This window comes from Limanda limanda, chromosome 12 (assembly GCF_963576545.1).
Source record: "Limanda limanda chromosome 12, fLimLim1.1, whole genome shotgun sequence".
NCBI lineage: Eukaryota > Metazoa > Chordata > Actinopteri > Pleuronectiformes > Pleuronectidae > Limanda > Limanda limanda.
Window position 1 is genome coordinate 16,588,927 of NC_083647.1, and position 17,524 is coordinate 16,606,450.

General features: G+C 41.2%; 1 protein-coding gene and 1 pseudogene across 1 annotated transcript; both read left to right on the plus strand.

Annotated features, from left to right (window-relative positions):
* Positions 1-2,379: 2,379 nt before the first annotated feature.
* On the plus strand, positions 2,380-4,830 carry LOC133014931 (procathepsin L-like; annotated as a pseudogene).
* A 1,496-nt stretch (positions 4,831-6,326) lies between these two features.
* Positions 6,327-9,240, plus strand: LOC133015394 (procathepsin L-like). Its single transcript, XM_061082580.1, has 9 exons — positions 6,327-6,431; positions 6,691-6,791; positions 7,227-7,369; positions 7,520-7,717; positions 7,805-7,996; positions 8,453-8,618; positions 8,704-8,809; positions 8,926-9,029; positions 9,142-9,240. Exons 2-8 carry the CDS (start codon positions 6,692-6,694, stop codon positions 9,023-9,025), a joined length of 1,005 nt encoding a protein of 334 aa, XP_060938563.1. The 5' UTR covers positions 6,327-6,431; position 6,691; the 3' UTR covers positions 9,026-9,029; positions 9,142-9,240.
* The last annotated feature ends 8,284 nt before the right edge of the window (positions 9,241-17,524 follow it).

A 17,524-nucleotide genomic window follows, 5' to 3' on the forward strand; every position in this document is an offset into this window, starting at 1 on the left:
CCAAATTGAAACTAAAACTAGTAAATTCCTATCGAGACATTTTTAATGGCTGGGGGGGTTATACTGGGTTATCCAGCCTCCTTTTGGGGTTCCTGGTAACTTCCTGTAACTATCTGGGGATGTTCATTTGGAAAATCCAGGATCCTCTCAGGTTTCCTGGTAACTTCCTGTAATTATCTGGGGGGTTTATTATCTTCGTGTGAAAGAAGTTTGTGGCTGATTGGACAGTGCACAGAGGAGCTAAAAATAACCTCATTTTGAAACTGATCATAAGATGGCACATTCACCATCACTAAATACAGACTAATAGATCTGTTCATCAAATTTTTTATCAGAAAGGCTCTGACATTAAAAGCAGTAAATAAGCAAAATGAAATGTTTGGCCTTGCTTGGTTTTGAACCCATGACCTCTCAGCATCTTAAACCACTGAGCTAAACACATTGTTGAAACAACTGTGAAAGTTGTTTATTTGAGGAGTTCAAAAGTCCCCCCCCTGGCCCCCCCTCTTCCCACCTGTGAACAGGAAGCGGCAGATATGGCACTGTCCCTGAACAAATGGCTGTGGTTCAAAAGTCATATCTATGAACTAGAAGCACTGAGAGAATCCCAAGACGACGCCGGACCCACAGATGTGTTTTCTTATGTTTTGAAAGCTAAATCATAGATGACAACCTCCATTTGTGGCTTTGAGAGCAGTTTTAGTCTTTTTTTCACTCCTGTTCAAAAAGGGCAAGACACCTTTACGTACATTTCATACGGAAACAGAAGAATAAGTCGTATACAAATCAGTATACAAAATAGTAATGTCTGCAATGCATTGCTAGGCACCCATAATAAATCCCTCACTACCTGGGAAAAATTCTCAGTTTGTTTGGTCAATCTTCTTTCTGTCTAAATAGCATTTATGTTACTGGCAATTTTATGTGGGGGGAATATGGGGGGAAATTCGCAGAACAGATCAACTCTTGTTGAAGTGTGTGTGGAAACAGAAAGGGAGTTTTGAAGAACAGATATGATTCATGAATGAAATTACAGTAAACCAAATGTATGAATCAGACATGTAAATGCAGTTGTCTTTGTTTTATGTGTATAAGAATATTACTGCCACTAAATAAAAAGTATTCATCTCTAATATCGTAAGTCAAATGTAGAAGTGTGTCCTCTCTAAAAGCTTTTTAGCAGTTTTAGTCAACTGCCTTTGATGGTTTTCAATTTTGAGTTTTTAAGGTCAGTCAAATAACAAATTGATCATTCTCTTAAACAAACCCGTGGGTGAGTGTGTATTTTGTAATGTGACTTTTAGGCCAATACCCTTTTGTAGGGGTGACTCATAAAACACAAATCAGCATCTTAATTTTTTTATATTGGCACTGGGTTAGCCCAATCACATCTTTAAACACCATCTTCTCTGCCAATAGATTATTTAGCTAAATCTTACACACTGCACATTTAACCAAAATACAAAGGGTGTGTCAGACAAGTTGCTTTAATCACTCATCACAAGAAATCAGATGAAAATATAACTAGATTGCATCTTGGCCACCTTGGCACATGCAAGGCAGCAGTTGTACCCACAATTAAAATGCTCATAACTCGGTGAACACCTGACTTTTTTTCTGTCTGACTTAATGAGCTGCTGACAGTCTCACCTTTTCTCTCTTTGACTTTATGAGCAGCTTAAAAGCACCTGACTGGATGCACTGCAAGTTAGAACCATATGGCTGTGGGTTGTAGCACAACATTCTGGGCCTCATACGCAAACACACAGGTGGGCCACCTTCCTCTCTCTATACATGATGTCCCTCACACATACTTTATTTTATTATTATAGTTTTCTTATACAAATTATTTTAGTCTCTTAGGTTGTGTTGTGACATGCACCGATATATTTTGCTGCTACTTGGACTCTGGTACTATTTTACCCAAGCAGATGTTGCATTTTGGACTGGTCAGGCTGTCAATGAAAAATCTGGGACTGTGTCTTTAATTTCTGTGGAGGACTTTGTTCTGATGTCCTCCTATGTGAGAGCAGAGCTTTGTAATGTTCGGAGCTGGGGTCACTCATTTTCAGATGCTCTTTCTTGAGTTCTTATTAAAAGAGGAAATTGGCCGAGTTGAGCAAAGCATTAATTGTAAGTAATTGTTTGTGTGGAATGCTTTCGTAGATCTCAATTGCAGGTTTTCTCTCTCGCTTGGTCCTTCTCTGAAACGAAAAATATAGGATTTTTCTTTAAACAAATGATTCAGGCTCGTCAATGGCCTCGCCCCTTTTGGGGGCCCTGGGAGGTCACAAACCCCCCCACCACCACCAAGCTTCTCTCCTACACACAAACACCCACCCACCCACTATGGCACCCCTGGCTCAATATAAGAGTGGCCCTCTGCCACAGTCCTGCATCACTTGCAGGTGGTTGTACTGCAAACTTCACTTTGCAAATCTGTAGTTAAGAGAGTTCAGTCTCAACTCTTTGCTTTTTCTTCGTGAGCCAGGATGAAGCTTCTGTTGGTTGTTGCTGCTGCTCTGGCTGTGGCCAGCTGTGCCAACGACTCCATGGTAGACCCGGAGTTCCACGCCTGGAAACTCAAATTTGGTGAGGCAGTGTTAACACTTCTTTTATCAAATACAGTATGTGTAAACATTTTATGAATAAGGCTTACTGACCTTTTAGGCCAAAAAATTGAGGCCGAAATTTGAGAGATCTTGCGCTAAGATACACTCGACCCAAAATCAAAATCTCCAAAATGATTCAAATGTTTGTGCCGGAAATGTTATTTGTCAGCTAGTGAACTATCTCTTGAAAAAGTATAGTTTTTCTCGATTCTCTGTCCTCTGATTTTTTCTGTCTGTGGTTGGCAGAAAGATCCTATCACTCTTCATCAGAGGAGGACGATCGCATGCAAATCTGGCTCTGAAACCGTGAAGTGGTGCTGCGGCACAATGCCATGGCTGATCAGGGCAACTCCTCCTACCGACTTGGGATGACCAACTTTGCTGACATGGTATGATATGTCACTGAATTTCTGTACTAAACGCCACCAGTGTAATTTTGTTGCAGTGAGATTATGACAAAACTGTGATCCACATTTTGGATAAAGTAACTCTCTAAACTTTTGTCCTTTCTCACCAGGAACATGAGGAGTTCACACAAAGTGTCTCTCACGGCTGCCTGAGCTTTTTCAACGCTTCTAGGCCTCGCCAGGGCTCCACCTTCCAGCGGTTGAAGATAATCATGAGAAACATGAGCTCTCTGTCACCAACAAAAACAAACTCACCTAAATCACACACACTGCTTCTAAAATCACTGGCCTTCCCACATCCAAAATAACAGACCTGAGCGACAGAACCATTACATGACCAGCACTCACCAACACTTAAATTGTGAAGGGCCCAATTCAGCAGGAGCTTCATATCCTCTGTCATTGCAGCAATACATGACACTACACTTGTACATGTTTTATCGGTGGGTTGCCTCTGCAGTAATGTGTCCTTCTGTGTTGATTGTACTGAAATAATTTGCCCCAAGGGACAATAAAGTCCAAGTCTTCTGTCCCAGTAACTCAAATGGTTTTTTGTCACCATTGTATTTCACTCTCTTCCAGACTGGTTCGCTTGAGGGTCAGCACTTCAAGCAGACAGGGAAGCTGGTGTCCCTGAGTGTGCAGCAGCTGGTGGACTGCTCTGGTAAATATGGCTGCCGTGGAGGCACAGTGGAGAATGCCTTCGATTACATCAAGGACAACGGAGGTATAAACACCGAGGAGTCCTACCCATATAAGGCTGAGGTAAACAGAAAACTTCTATGTGTGTATTACTTACATTATTTGAATACAGCTACTGCATACGATCTGAAACAACATTTGCCATTGTCTTTTGGACTCAACCTTTTGAACAACTAAACTCTGGCTGCCTCTCAGTACAAAGTCCACATTGACCGTTTGAAACAGTCTCTCATTTGCACCCATGACATGTCAACATGAAAGATCAAATAGATTTTTTTTGCTATCATTTCTTTTACTTTTGCCATTTGCCACATTTTGTAGTATTTTTATCATCTATGTTCTATATTGTTGGTATTATTTGTCTTCTTTTTTAAGCACTTTATATTTGCTGTTTTTTAATGTGCTACATAAATAAAGTTATTAATATTAGTATAATGTTGTCTCTGAATTAGGATGGAGAGTGCCGTGTCAAGCATTACACCATTGGTGCCAGATGCACCGGCTACGTACATATACCAAAAGATGATGAAGATGCCCTGAAGGAGGCTGTGGCCACCATTGGACCCATTTCTGTGGACATCCATACCTCTAAACAATTAAGCCACTTATATACATCAGGTCTATATAACATATTTTTCAAACTCTGGAAGAAATGTGAAAAACTTACAATCATACAAGCTAATATGACTAATGTATGCTTATTTTAAGGGGTGTATGATGAGCCGGGTTGCAGCAGCGCAGACTTGACCCACGCTGTACTCGTTGTGGGTTACGGCGAAGAAGGTGGAAAAGAGTATAGGCTGGTCAAAAATAGGTTGGTACACAAATATATTGATATATATCAGTGTTTTTTTCAGTATGCTGTTTTTGAGATAATGATTCAGTTCTATATAAAGCAGCTGAATATGGTTGGTGTTGTGTGTTTGTGTAGCTGGGGGGAAACCTGGGGAGAAAAGGGATACATCAAGATGAGAAGGAACAGTAACAACCAGTGTGGCATCGTTTCTAGAGCCCGCTACCCCCTGGTCCCTGCTACTTTAATGCAACTATTTCGTGCAATATTGAGATTATTGTAAAGAAATAAAGAAATAAAAGCTTTTTGCTTGAAAGATGCTTGTTATTTTGTTCCTTTATTTGTCTGTTTATATATCAAAGAGGTTTCGCTGATGTTCTTACTTGTACATGTTGCCTGGAGGTATTTGACCAACACTGTTTTTTTATCCTTTTAGCTCAGAGTTTTCACAATTTAAGGCCCTGTGACCTCCTCTTTAACATTTACACAAACTGTGTAAAGAAGTGAAACTCTCTATTACTGACAAACTGTGTACCCTTTTTGTATACATTTAAATGATTCATAAATATGCAAACTCCTCAAGAATCCCAGAACACAAAACTTCAGCTTCCCACACAGTGAACTTACTAAACTGTTTGCCCTGAGTCGAGGCTCATGTGTTCAAGGAAGTGAAATCATATTTACATAGCACCTTTCTAAACTGAGCTTACAGAGTCTGTGCTCTGTGCACACATATATAAAAAAAGGCTTTTTAATGTTACAGATATACTTTACTCATAGTTTCTTGAATGTGTGCACGGCAAGTTGGGGGAAAACGTCTCTTGAAGAAAAGTTGTGCATAAATGGAAAGCATATTTTTTAAAACTGATTTCACCCTCATGTCTAAAAGCTCTTTATCATATCTGTGTTTGATGATTCTGTCAGTTAGGACTAAAAACAAAAAAATACAGTAAATCAAATGTAGGGAATCATAAATGTGAATGTGGTTGGGTGTGTATTATATGTTTATGAATGTTACCGAATGGCAAACTCATTATTTTGGCACAGAACAAACATTTTCATATCTCAATATTCGTCAATAGAACTTCAGTCAAATGGAAGTGACTTCTTTTTAAAAGCTTTTGAGAACATTTGATTTATACTGTTTCTAATTGTTTCGTTTTCGTCATTTTAAGTTTGTTTTACTTATTTTTTGTTAAGCCCTTTGAATTATTTCCAAGTTTTTAACATGATTTAGGAAAATGGTATATAAATGGAATGTATTGTTGATCATAAAGGGAGAGTGGGTGGCACAATTTCCAATAACACTTGATCATTCAGGTAAATCCTTTGAACAAAGACTCAGTGAGTGGGTGTAATGTGCCACTGACATTTCTGAGAAATTGAAACACTTCCACCTTGAGTGTCATAATTTAAATAGTAAGGTTTCAACAAGGCGATAATTAGCACATGTGTCATTGTTGCTTTGTGTTTTGCTTTTGTTCTTTGAGAGAATCCCCCTTCCCTACGTGACACGACATTTTCACACAAACAGACTAGACTGTGCTGCTTCTTTATGTGGCTGTAAGAGTCCAAGGGAAGTAGCTGATGAGATCATAATGCTGATGTTCCTCGTTTTGCTTAGGTTGAAAAAATACATTTACCAGAAAACCGGCATCATGCGGACACACCACATGACTGCCTCATTCCCTGTTTCAATGATTGACTCTTCCCCTTTTTTCTTTCTATCTTAATGAGCTGCTGACAATCTTACTTTAACTCTATGACTTTGTGAGCTGCTAAAAAACAAACACCTGACTGGACGCACTGCAACTCATAAACATACACAGCTGTATATAAGAGTGTCGCTCTGGTTCAGCCCCGCATCACCTGGTGGTTGTACCCTCGACCTCACCATACACATCGACATACGGGCAGGTAAGAACACACACACACACATACACACACACACACAACCACACACGGGCATACTTCCTGTACTGCTGGTGCACTGCTGCAAAGAAGAAAGAAAGGCTCATAAAGATAAGAAGGAGTTTGTGAGAGGAATGAAACTGAGATTGATTGAAACCATGAAATAAAGCTGATTCTGTGATGGAGTAGACAGGAAACGTTTTTTTGAGAGAGTTTAGTCTCAACTTCAAGTCACATAGGATTTCGTTTCTTCTTTGTCGCCCAGGATGAAGCTGCTGTTGGTTGTCGTCGCTGCTCTGGCCGTGGCCAGCTGTGCCAGCATCTCCCTGGAAGACCTGGAGTTCCACGCCTGGAAACTGAAGTTTGGTGAGTCAATGTTAACTCTTCTCAGACTGTTTTATCTTATGGTCAAATATAGAAGATGTTCTGTCGTCTGAAGAGATTTTATCTATAAGGCCTACAGACTGTATAGGCCTTATGATATAAGACTTAAATTTAGAGTAATGTGTGCTCAGTTACACTTAAAGGGATAGTTTACCCCAAAATGAAAATTCACTCATTATCTACACAGCACTATGCCGATGGATGAGTGTGCGAAATGTTTGAGTCCACAAAACACTTTTGGAGTTTCAGGGGTAAACAGAGTATTTGAAGTATTTAGCGACCATTTATTCAAACGTAAAAAAAACTCCTCCTCCTCCACACTGCTCCTGAGTTATCATCCAAGTGACTTCATAATTTACAACCTGTCTTTAGTCTAAATGTCCTCTGATTTTTTGCGTGTCTGGTTGGCACTGGCAGGAAGATCTTACAACTCTCCATCAGAGGAGACTCACCGCATGCAAATCTGGCTCCGAAACCGCAAACTGGTACTGGTGCACAATATCATGGCCGATCAGGGCATCAAATCCTACCGCCTTGGCATGAACTACTTTGCTGACCTGGTATGATACAAGGCTGTTTATCGTGCCTTTTGTTGAATTTTTACACAAAACACATTGTCCTTTATTTTATTTTTTTGCAGCAAGATTATGATGAAACCGTTATTTACATTATGGTAAGAACGGCTCTCTATTTTTGCCCCTCCTCCCCAGGAAAATGAGGAGTACAAGCGCTTGATTTCTCAGGGCTGCCTGGGCTCCTTCAACGCTTCTCTGCCTCGTGGTGGCTCCACCTTCCTGCGCTTGCCTGGAGTCACTGATCTGCCACAAACCGTCGACTGGAGGGACAAGGGCTACGTCACTGACGTCAAGGACCAGAAGCAGTGTGGCTCCTGCTGGGCCTTCAGCACAGTATGTAAAACCTTTTTTTTTTTTTGCTGTTCCAGTAACACAGATGATTTTTTTTCCTTGTCTCAAATGAACTTCACCTTCTTCCAGACTGGTTCCCTGGAGGGTCAGAACTTCAGGAAGACAGGGAAGATGGTGTCCCTGAGTGAGCAGCAGCTGGTGGACTGCTCTGGTGACTATGGCAACGAGGGCTGCAATGGAGGCTTAATGGACAATGCCTTCAAATACATCCAGGCCAACGGAGGTATAGACACAGAAGACTCCTACCCGTATGAGGCTGAGGTAACAAAAAACTCTGGTTTGGTTGAAATAACAATATGCAGTCAATGTGGATGTAATTCACTTTATTTTATTGCAGCTACTGTAAACAGTTCAAAACAGCCATTTGTCATTATTGATCTGAGAAGACAGAGTAGAAGTGAGTTGAGAATGTGTTTTGGTTTTATGTGAAAGATACTGCCACCTTGTGGACACAACGTTTTAAACAACTAAACCTTGGCAGGCTCTCAGGTCAAAGTCTACAAGAACTATTCAATACCTCTTGGGTTTGATATGTCAACATTGTAAAACTAATATGGTTATGGTTTGTCTCTATTATTTAAGTTTCTTTTATCCTTCCCTTTTGCTGTATCTTTAAATATACAATTGATCTGCCTTCTATGAGTTTTAATGTTTGTTTTTGAAATGTGCCACATAAATAAGGTCATTCATAATATTATAATGTTGTCTCTGAATTAGGATGGAAAGTGCCGTTACAATCCTGCCACCATTGGTGCCAAATGCACCGGCTTTGTTGATATAAAACAAGGAGATGAAGACGCCCTGAAGGAGGCTGTGGCCACCATTGGACCCGTGTCTGTGGCTATCGATGCTTCTAATGAGTCTTTCCAGTTATATGAATCAGGTCCATACAACATCCTTGTAAGAAATATGAAAAACTGTGTACTTACCAATGTACGAGCCTGACTAATGTGTGTGTGTGTTTCCAGGAGTGTATAATGAGCCGGATTGCAGCAGCACAGAATTGGACCACGGTGTTCTCGCTGTGGGATACGGCAGTGATGGCGGACATGACTATTGGCTGGTCAAGAACAGGTAGATACAATTTATTAGTATATCAGTGTTTTTAAATTCGTTATGCTGTTGTTTTTGAAAATGATTCAGTTCTATATAAAGCAGCTGAATATGGTCGGTGATGTGTGTTTGTGTAGCTGGGGTCAATCCTGGGGAGACAAGGGATACATCAGGATGACCAGGAACAAACACAACCAGTGTGGCATCGCTACTGCCTCCAGCTACCCCCTGGTCTGAGAAGGTGAGGTCGTGATCCGTCCTACTCTCTTCTGCGAAACACACAGATAAACCTGAAACTGTGTGATTGGGTGTTTTTACTGTGCACTAACCGGTTTTTTTTATTGTACTTGCAGGTCTTTCATCTGTATCACATAATTCACTATAATTCCATAGAGCAGCGAACTTATCACTTGACTGATGTTTTTCTTGTTTGAACTGTACCCTGGTGCAATAATAGAATAACTTTGATTGTAAATAAATGTGAAGAAATAAATGTTTTTTCTTTCAGAGAAAAAAAATCAAACCCTTGTGTGTTTGTTGCTTTTGTTTTATCGTCTGTTCTTCCATCACTGTGGCTTCGCTGATATTCTGGGCCTTGTATATAGTGCAGTGTTATTTGGCCGTTAAAGTTTGCCTCCACGACACAAAGGCAAGGCCGCCAGAGGATGATAACAATAATAACTAAGACTAAAACTAAGAATAATAATACATTTAGTTAATGTATTACTTGTTGGCTGGAGGTGTTTTGCCAAAACCCTTTAGCTCAGAGTTTCTCAATCACATTTTAACGACCTCATACAGTTATTTATTTGCCGTGTGAATATATCTGCAATGGATCATGGTTATTATTTCCATACGCTTTGTTGCTTTAGATCAATATAATGTGAACGTATACAAATTTAATTTATTTATTTAATATGACTAAAAGCGTATAAATCACAGCAGTGGTAGGACTGATAATCTGTGTTGTTGGGTTTATGAGTAGAACAATATCTTGATCTGCATGAAGCATACAGTATGTGCAGGTATGCAAAGCACAACAGGTGCCCATACCGAATGTGCAGCTGTCTGTGGCTTCTTGCTGCAGTAGTATGCAAATGTACATTGTCAATCTTGCAGCTGGTGCAAAGAAATGATTGTGTTTCAGAGAAAAAGGTACGACGAGGTTGAAGTAGGGACACCCCCTCGCTCATCTGGCAGTGAGTGCACCCCACATGTGCAGGCTGGAGTCCTCCTGCACATGTGGAAACATCTGCACTGTTCACACACTGTTCTGTCAATAAAGACGACCAAAAATAAAAATGAATCAATAAATGAAAAAGTAAAGCGCTTATTATGTGATTTGCTTTATTTATTTTGTCTTTTTCTCTTTCTAATCTCACACATTTTTCTCTGTACGTATGATTTTCACCCTAATTTATTTAGCTGGATTCTCATGTTTTTATATTGTTCTTACAATATAAAGACTAGCGGTTTGTTGGTCAAATAGTTCTCATCTTTTCCATGAGATATGTGAGATATGAGATATATGAGATATATATATATAGATATATGAGATATGATACAATATAGATTGTTTTTGTCTTCGCATCAACTTCTGTATTTGTTATCTGTGATTTCTGACATCAAACTGCAGATAAAAAACAGCCTTTACCGCTAAATCAGCACATTTACATTTTGGACCCAAGTAAGCATGTTCATTAATGTGCATCGTCTGGTCCCTTTAAATAAATAAACACATAGGCAAAGGTCAACAGTGTATGAAATTAAATGTATATATAGTTTTAGTTTGCACTGTAAACTCACAAAACGATTTGCCCAGAGTCCAGGCTTATGTGTGAAAGCAAGTAAGTAAATTCATATCGCGCCTTTCGGAACCGGGCATGCGAAGCGCTTATACTCTGCTCTGTGCACACATATATTAAAACTTTTATTAATGGTACAAATATACTTTATTCATACATATTTTCATGATCGTGCGGACATCAAGTTGTGTGAAATCTTTGCTTGACTTACAGATTTATCTACATTTTAAAGAAAAGATTCCTTTTTTGGAGGGGAAATTCATTTTATCCATATGTCTCATCATATCTGTCTTCGATGCTTGTACCAGTTTAGATGAGACACACGAAGGCAATGGGCAGGAAGTTTCAGAAGTGGAAAACACATTTTAGGAAAAGTATTATCTCCTCATTCCTGCTTTCTGCTGTCTTTGTAGTTTGTGTTGGATTGGATGGCTTTTCCTTTCTTTTTTTAATCTTCCCTGACATAGTTTTACTTTCTGTCGCATTCTGTGGTTTGTGAAAGGTTATCAGATTCATTCCTCACATGCGGGTACAGGCTCGCAGAGTAAGCAGAGGTACAAGTGAGAGGAGATCTGACAGGCAAATAGGAACATGAGACACAATGGCAGAGGCAGAGGGAGTCTGAAATTATAAACTCTTGACTGATGTGGTAAGAAAAATAAAAAAATAAAAAAAGATAATATGGATTTTAGAGAAATATCTCAGCAGGATGTATTTTGACCTCTATTACTGTCAAAATATTTTACAATCTGACTTTGTAGCTGTCAAGAACATCCCCTCATCACATCTTCCCAGCCTGAAACTTGATCCAGCCAATCCTTGATAATCGGTTTCCATATACACTGCGAATATGACACTGCAGAACAGCAGAAATTAAGGAAATCTATTTTTTCATTCGTCCTTCAAAACCAACGGTGGGAATATTAAAATGTTTCATCATTTACAATACAAATCCTGGAATTTGAGACTACTTCAAAAGCAATGACCAAAATGCATGTTACTCATTAGACGAGCCAGTGTTACGTTGTTATGGCTGCAAACTATAAAGTTGTTGATTCCCATCTTTACTGTAATTCAACCTTTTCTATCTATAGCACAAAGATGACAAATCTAAAAACACAAATCTATAGATCATGTTTGTTCCATCCTCTTGTGTCTTGGTTTGGTCAGTTACTTTAATTCTGTTGCAGATCAGTACGCTGTATTTTGCCATCAGCACCATCATGTAGTTTTCTTTTAGGGCCCAGTTAAGTTTTTATATATATATATATATGTATATATGTCCTTATTTGCCATAACCATCAAAAATGAGGTTATGTTATGTTTGCTTTTTTGTTTGTTTGTAAGCTTGTTGATAAGATAACACAGAAAACTACTGAGCGGATTACTCTGAATCTACCAGATAGAAGAATGCAGTGTGGGTAAAATGTTGGTGTGGATCCGGATCAGATGGAAGATACAGTGACTTTTATCGCTTTTTCATTCTTCTCATTTTTCTGATAAACAAACACTCACCTTTTTCAACTCCCCTCCTGTTTGTATGGATGGATAAATTCCCCTGGTTGTCCTAGACTGCTTTTCTTTCCCTCCACAGCTCACTCCTTCCACACACAGTGTCCCTGTTCAGCTGTACAACCTCCTTGTCACCCTTATTGAGGACACTGATTGACTTCAACCCAAGTTGGCGTTGTAACATTGTTTCCAGGGTAACACACACATATATGGGCCAGATTTGCAATACTCACACCAAAATGTGTGTAATCCCATAATAGAATCCGAGCTTCTTTCAACCTTAATTTGTAATGCTCAAGGCTTTTGCATGTAATCCAGCTAAACAGCAGTACTTAAGTCATTATTCTTACATCTCCATTGAACCTCGAGGCAGTGGAAGGTTGTTTCACTCATCTGTAATCCATGAAGTCTGCTATAAATAAATCTACAATGCTTGAAATTATTTGGGTTCACTTATCATGGGCTCTTCAGTTTTACTGCGCGTAAGACAAAAGAAGTCAAAGGAACAGATGCTGCTGCATTTAGGATCTGCCTTTAAACAGATTTATATATAATGTCCTCTAATTTCTATAAAAAATAACTTCGACTTTGCGAATAAAAGTCGCTGGGGATAAAATAATTGTTATGTGGATAACATCTGTTTTAAATCATTCACACAAAGTTGCTCTGAATGTAATCAAAGCCGTAACACTCGGCGCTTGTAATTCGTCCATTCTAAATGTCACATTAGGTCTGGTTGTGATAACATGTGATGGGAGGTGGAGAAACACCGAGCCAGGGATACAGTGAGGGGGAGAACGTATCAGGGATTTAATCAGCCTGTGTGACATAAAATGTGACCTCGACATCTGACTTTTTTCCACCCTGAGCAGCAGCAGCAGCAGCAGCAGCAGCAGCAGAGCAGTGCTGTGTGGAGGCAAACAGGATAAGTTAACTTAATTGAAAGAGAGATTTAAATTATCTTTTGTCAGGCGAGCCTTGTAACAGAAGACCTGAAAAAACAACACAAAAAATATCATCCCTGCCACTTTTTTAATCACACTACGACATGTGTTCAGCCAATTAGGCCTGAATGATTGTTATCCAGTGACGTTATTGTCATCATTTCCTTGGTTGTATGTGAGTTTATGTCTTTGAGAGTATGAAGGAGGCCATTAGAAAGTGGAAATGATGAAAAATCTCCCAGACGGAGACAAAGGGAGAGGGGGGGGGGGGGGGGGCGCGGGGAAGAGGTGAGGCAAATTAATTGGTTTTGCTAAATCCTCCTCAAACAGCAGAAGCCAATGTGGTTCCACAAAAGGCCATTACCAGTAATCAATTTAAATCTCTTTTACCCTTCCCAAGGAAACCAATTAGGCAATTTAATTAGGCATTTTTGATTTCGCAGCATAGCCGCGGCACACGGGTGGATCGTCCAATTCGCTTCCTGCGGAGAAGGACAAGTGAAAACACTGGGAGCTGTTGCTGGAACAAACAAAGCTATTGATATGAGGCCGGCTGAGGGATCCGGGGGATGAGTGAGGAGGACACGTGGGGAGCAGGGCAGGATTCATGAATCTGGGTTTTTGGTTAAGAAAAAACACTAACAACCTGCTGCGTCTGCTCGACTCTGCCTCTATAATTAAAGTGTAGTTCAAGCTGCAGCTTTTGGCCAAATCTACATCTTAAGTTTGGCTTCCCAGTAAATGTGACTCCGCATTTTGAGCAGCTGATCAGTTACTGCTGGAGGTTTTTGTCTGGAGAGGCTCTTTTTTTTTTTTGGTATCACCACGAGATGGCAGCACTTGACTGCGGATGATAACGTCAGAAGTCCGAGGTGTTGTGGCCTGGAAGTCAGGCAAAGCTCGGGTTCAAAGTCAAATGTACTGCTTTGATTCACATGTCCCTGGAATGCACATGCGACACACACACATGCCAACATCTATGTATACACACACAGACACTCACACACACACTGAGAGACTGCATTTCCCTGCACCAGTGAATCCATTACAGTGTAACAATGCACGATGCGCACACTGAATGTCTGCTTAATCAACAATGTCACCGCACAATTTCAGTATATTGGCTGTTGGGTTGGTACGGAGGAAAGTGTCAGTCAGCCGTGTCTCCCGTCATCACGAACAAACAGCTGCTCCTATGGGGATAGAGACGGGGGCCGTGTTTCGGCGCCTATGTGTTATCCCTCCATCTCCCATCAGCCTCTCTGTCTGCATGCATGTGTACAGCTCCTTGTGTGGTGTGTGTGTGTGTGTGTGTGTGTGTGTGTGTTTGTGGAAATTGGATGTCAACCAGTTTGTCATCGTAATGGGGAACACGTGTGATTGTGACAGACAGAAGTTCTAGTTGACCGCACACACTGCAGAAGCATGCAGGCTCATGCACACACGCACACACACACGCACACACACACACACACACACACACACACACACACACACACACACACACACACACACACACACACACACACACACACACACACACACAGACACACACACACACACACACACACACACACACACACACACACGACACTCACACACACACGACACACGACACATGTAGGGTGTGAACATGTGAACCGAAGCATAACTTTATGGAAAAATGGCTTAAACAAATAATTAGAAACATAAACACATCCAAAGTGAACCCACAGTGGAGGCTAATCCATTCTCACCCTCCATCTTGCCGTTTTAAATCTTCCCTTCATTATCTTTATCCCCCCCTTTTGTTTTCCTACTCATGTCATCTCTCCATCCTCCCCTAGCCAGCTGCATTTCTTGGACAGGGCTCCTGGCTGCGGTCTGAGGGAGGTGAGTGAAGCTAACCGTTTGAGAAAAACAGCTCTGGCAAGGCCAATTACACCCAGACAAAGCACTTTGCATGTTATTGTGTTAGGGATTCATGCTTGATTGACTGAATGGGTTCTAATGAGGCTGGGGAACGACGTGCAGGAAAGGAAGAAACACTCCTACGTCTCCCTGATGGATTGATTCACCCGCACGCCGCACGTACACAAACACATGCAGGTGCAAACACACTATTCGCCCATGGTGCACACTTACAGTATAGAGGTGAGCAATTACATTGCAATGCACGTGGGAGAATTCTTACAGTGAAGATACAGCCAAATCAACTCGAAGGCAAACGACTGCTTTCCCAGGCTGCAGCTGCAATGTATGTGTGCAGAGGAAAGGAGCTGCCTCTGCAGATGTGCCTATGTGAGGCTTCACTCCCACTGGCATCCTTTTATAGTATCACTTCACTAGGTAGAGTTTGATATAGCAACAGATGGAATTGCTAAAGCCTACAGCAGTGTTAAAAAAAAAAAAGTCAGACATTATTCTTGTTGGGCCTGTAAAACAGACGCTGGTTTTATTTCTGTGTTGTGTTGTGCGCCCGGCTGCGACTCCACCAACTTTCACATCTTTGAAGTCTTTTTGTTCGCCGCCTCAGCGGGATGGAAGTTGAAACGGGTATTAGTAGCCACGGGCGAATGAAAATAACAAATGCCAAGTGTGACGTGCGCAAGATCACTGTCAACAGAGTACAAATTGAAAATGAAATTAGCTGGTAACCCCGGACCAGCCTATGAATGTTAAAAGGCAGGTACGAGCTGCATGTTGGGAGGGAGACAGGGAGAGAGATGCACCAGCATACAAATGACTAATCCTTCATTTTCTAAACACACATCTTTAATAGTCAATGAACTGATAGTGTCAGTTATATATCATATGCTGATTTCATTTGATGTGATAGATACTTGAGATACCCAGAGTGTGAAGATACCCTCCTCCTTCTTCAACTTCCTCTTAGTTCTCTTGCTTTCACAACTCCACCTGCTCATCTCCTCGTCTCCTGCATCCGTCTCATTCATCATTTCTCGTTGCCTCTCCTCTCCCTCTCAGCTCTCTCCCCTCCCCCTCACCCATCTCCCCCGCCGTACCGAGGTCAGGTTGAGGGGTCAATTGCCCGGGCGCACCGGCGAGCTTGCTCTTGAAGGAGAAGTCATGTATCTGTCTTCTCCGTCCTATATTCGTGTTTGATGTCGCCTGACAAGTCGCCTCACTTTCACCGGCAGTAACCAACTCAATGCATGTGTGTGCATGAGTTTCCTCCTTCATGTGTGGATGTATGTATCTCTGTGTCCTTTACCTGCCCCTGTCACCCACCCTTGTGTATTTGCCCCTTTATCTCTCTTCCTCTCCAGCACTCTCCACCTTGCCTGTCCATTTTCCTTGTCTGCCCTCCCTCCTCCATCGATAAGCAGTACTAATAAGGCAATTAAAGCCTAATTAAAGAACTCTTCAGGGAGACGGAACGTCCCAGGCAACTTCATGAAGGTAAAGGGAACGGTGTGTTTACTCATGTCGCCCGTAAGCTGCGTCTCACCCTCTCCTGACCACCACCGCAAAGTTTTTAAAAAAGTACAGAGATAATGAAAACCCAGAGGACGTGTGCACACACAGTCTCATCGTGTTTATATATTTGACTAAATTTCCAGATTTCTTCCCGTTACTTTTAGTTGTGTCAAGAAACGGGGCAACGCAAGGTAACTTGCTAATTTGTTCTGCTTCAAGTGTATTTATCCAACCAGCGTCAGCCCACTCGTTGTCAAATTTGCCAAGCGCAGATCAAAGGACCCTGTGCGGCGTGTCAGCCAGGTTACCTCTGCTTGGCGTTCTGAATCAAAGTCACGGATTAAGACGAGGAGAGGGAGGGGCTGGGGATAGTGTGTGTGAGTGTGTGTGGGGTGTTCAAGGACACGCAGCCTAAACTCTTTGGGGTTTGAGCAGCTCCTCACGAAGGGTCTTCGCTGAATCCATGTTGCATTTTAAAAAACATTTTTTTCACACATACATCCCGAAGCTTCTCTTACATCCCGATGCATGCGATCGCTGTGTGCACTTGTAGTCTGAAACAAAATCTTTACCCCTGATTTAGAAGGCACTTACAATGCATTAGCCTTGTGGTAATTACTAGAAACTCAATTAGAAGAAAAACCGCTGAAGACCAGGACCAAACTGGAGGGCTTAAGCTGCAACGCTGGTAAATGGATTTGGAGTTAATTTAGTGAGTCAGAGGGTGAAACAGCCATCAGTGATGTTTTAAGCTGCAGCGAGCAACCTGAGCGCTCAGGGCTCTGTACCGTAGGCTGATCTTCTCTGTAGTCTGCTTTCAATTGGGATTCAGCTTCACTTTGGTTGGAGTGTTACAATTAAATTGCTCTGGGAACTTATTTTTCCTGCCTGTACACACACATACACATATGCATGCATGTCCGTGCACGTGACAATACTTCATCCAACTGTAGTCTATATCGTGTCTGTGATGTTTACACCGGTGTCATTCAGTTCAAATATATTTTATTCATGGTTCTTCGTATGTTCTCCAAAATGCCTCTGGGCATGTTTAT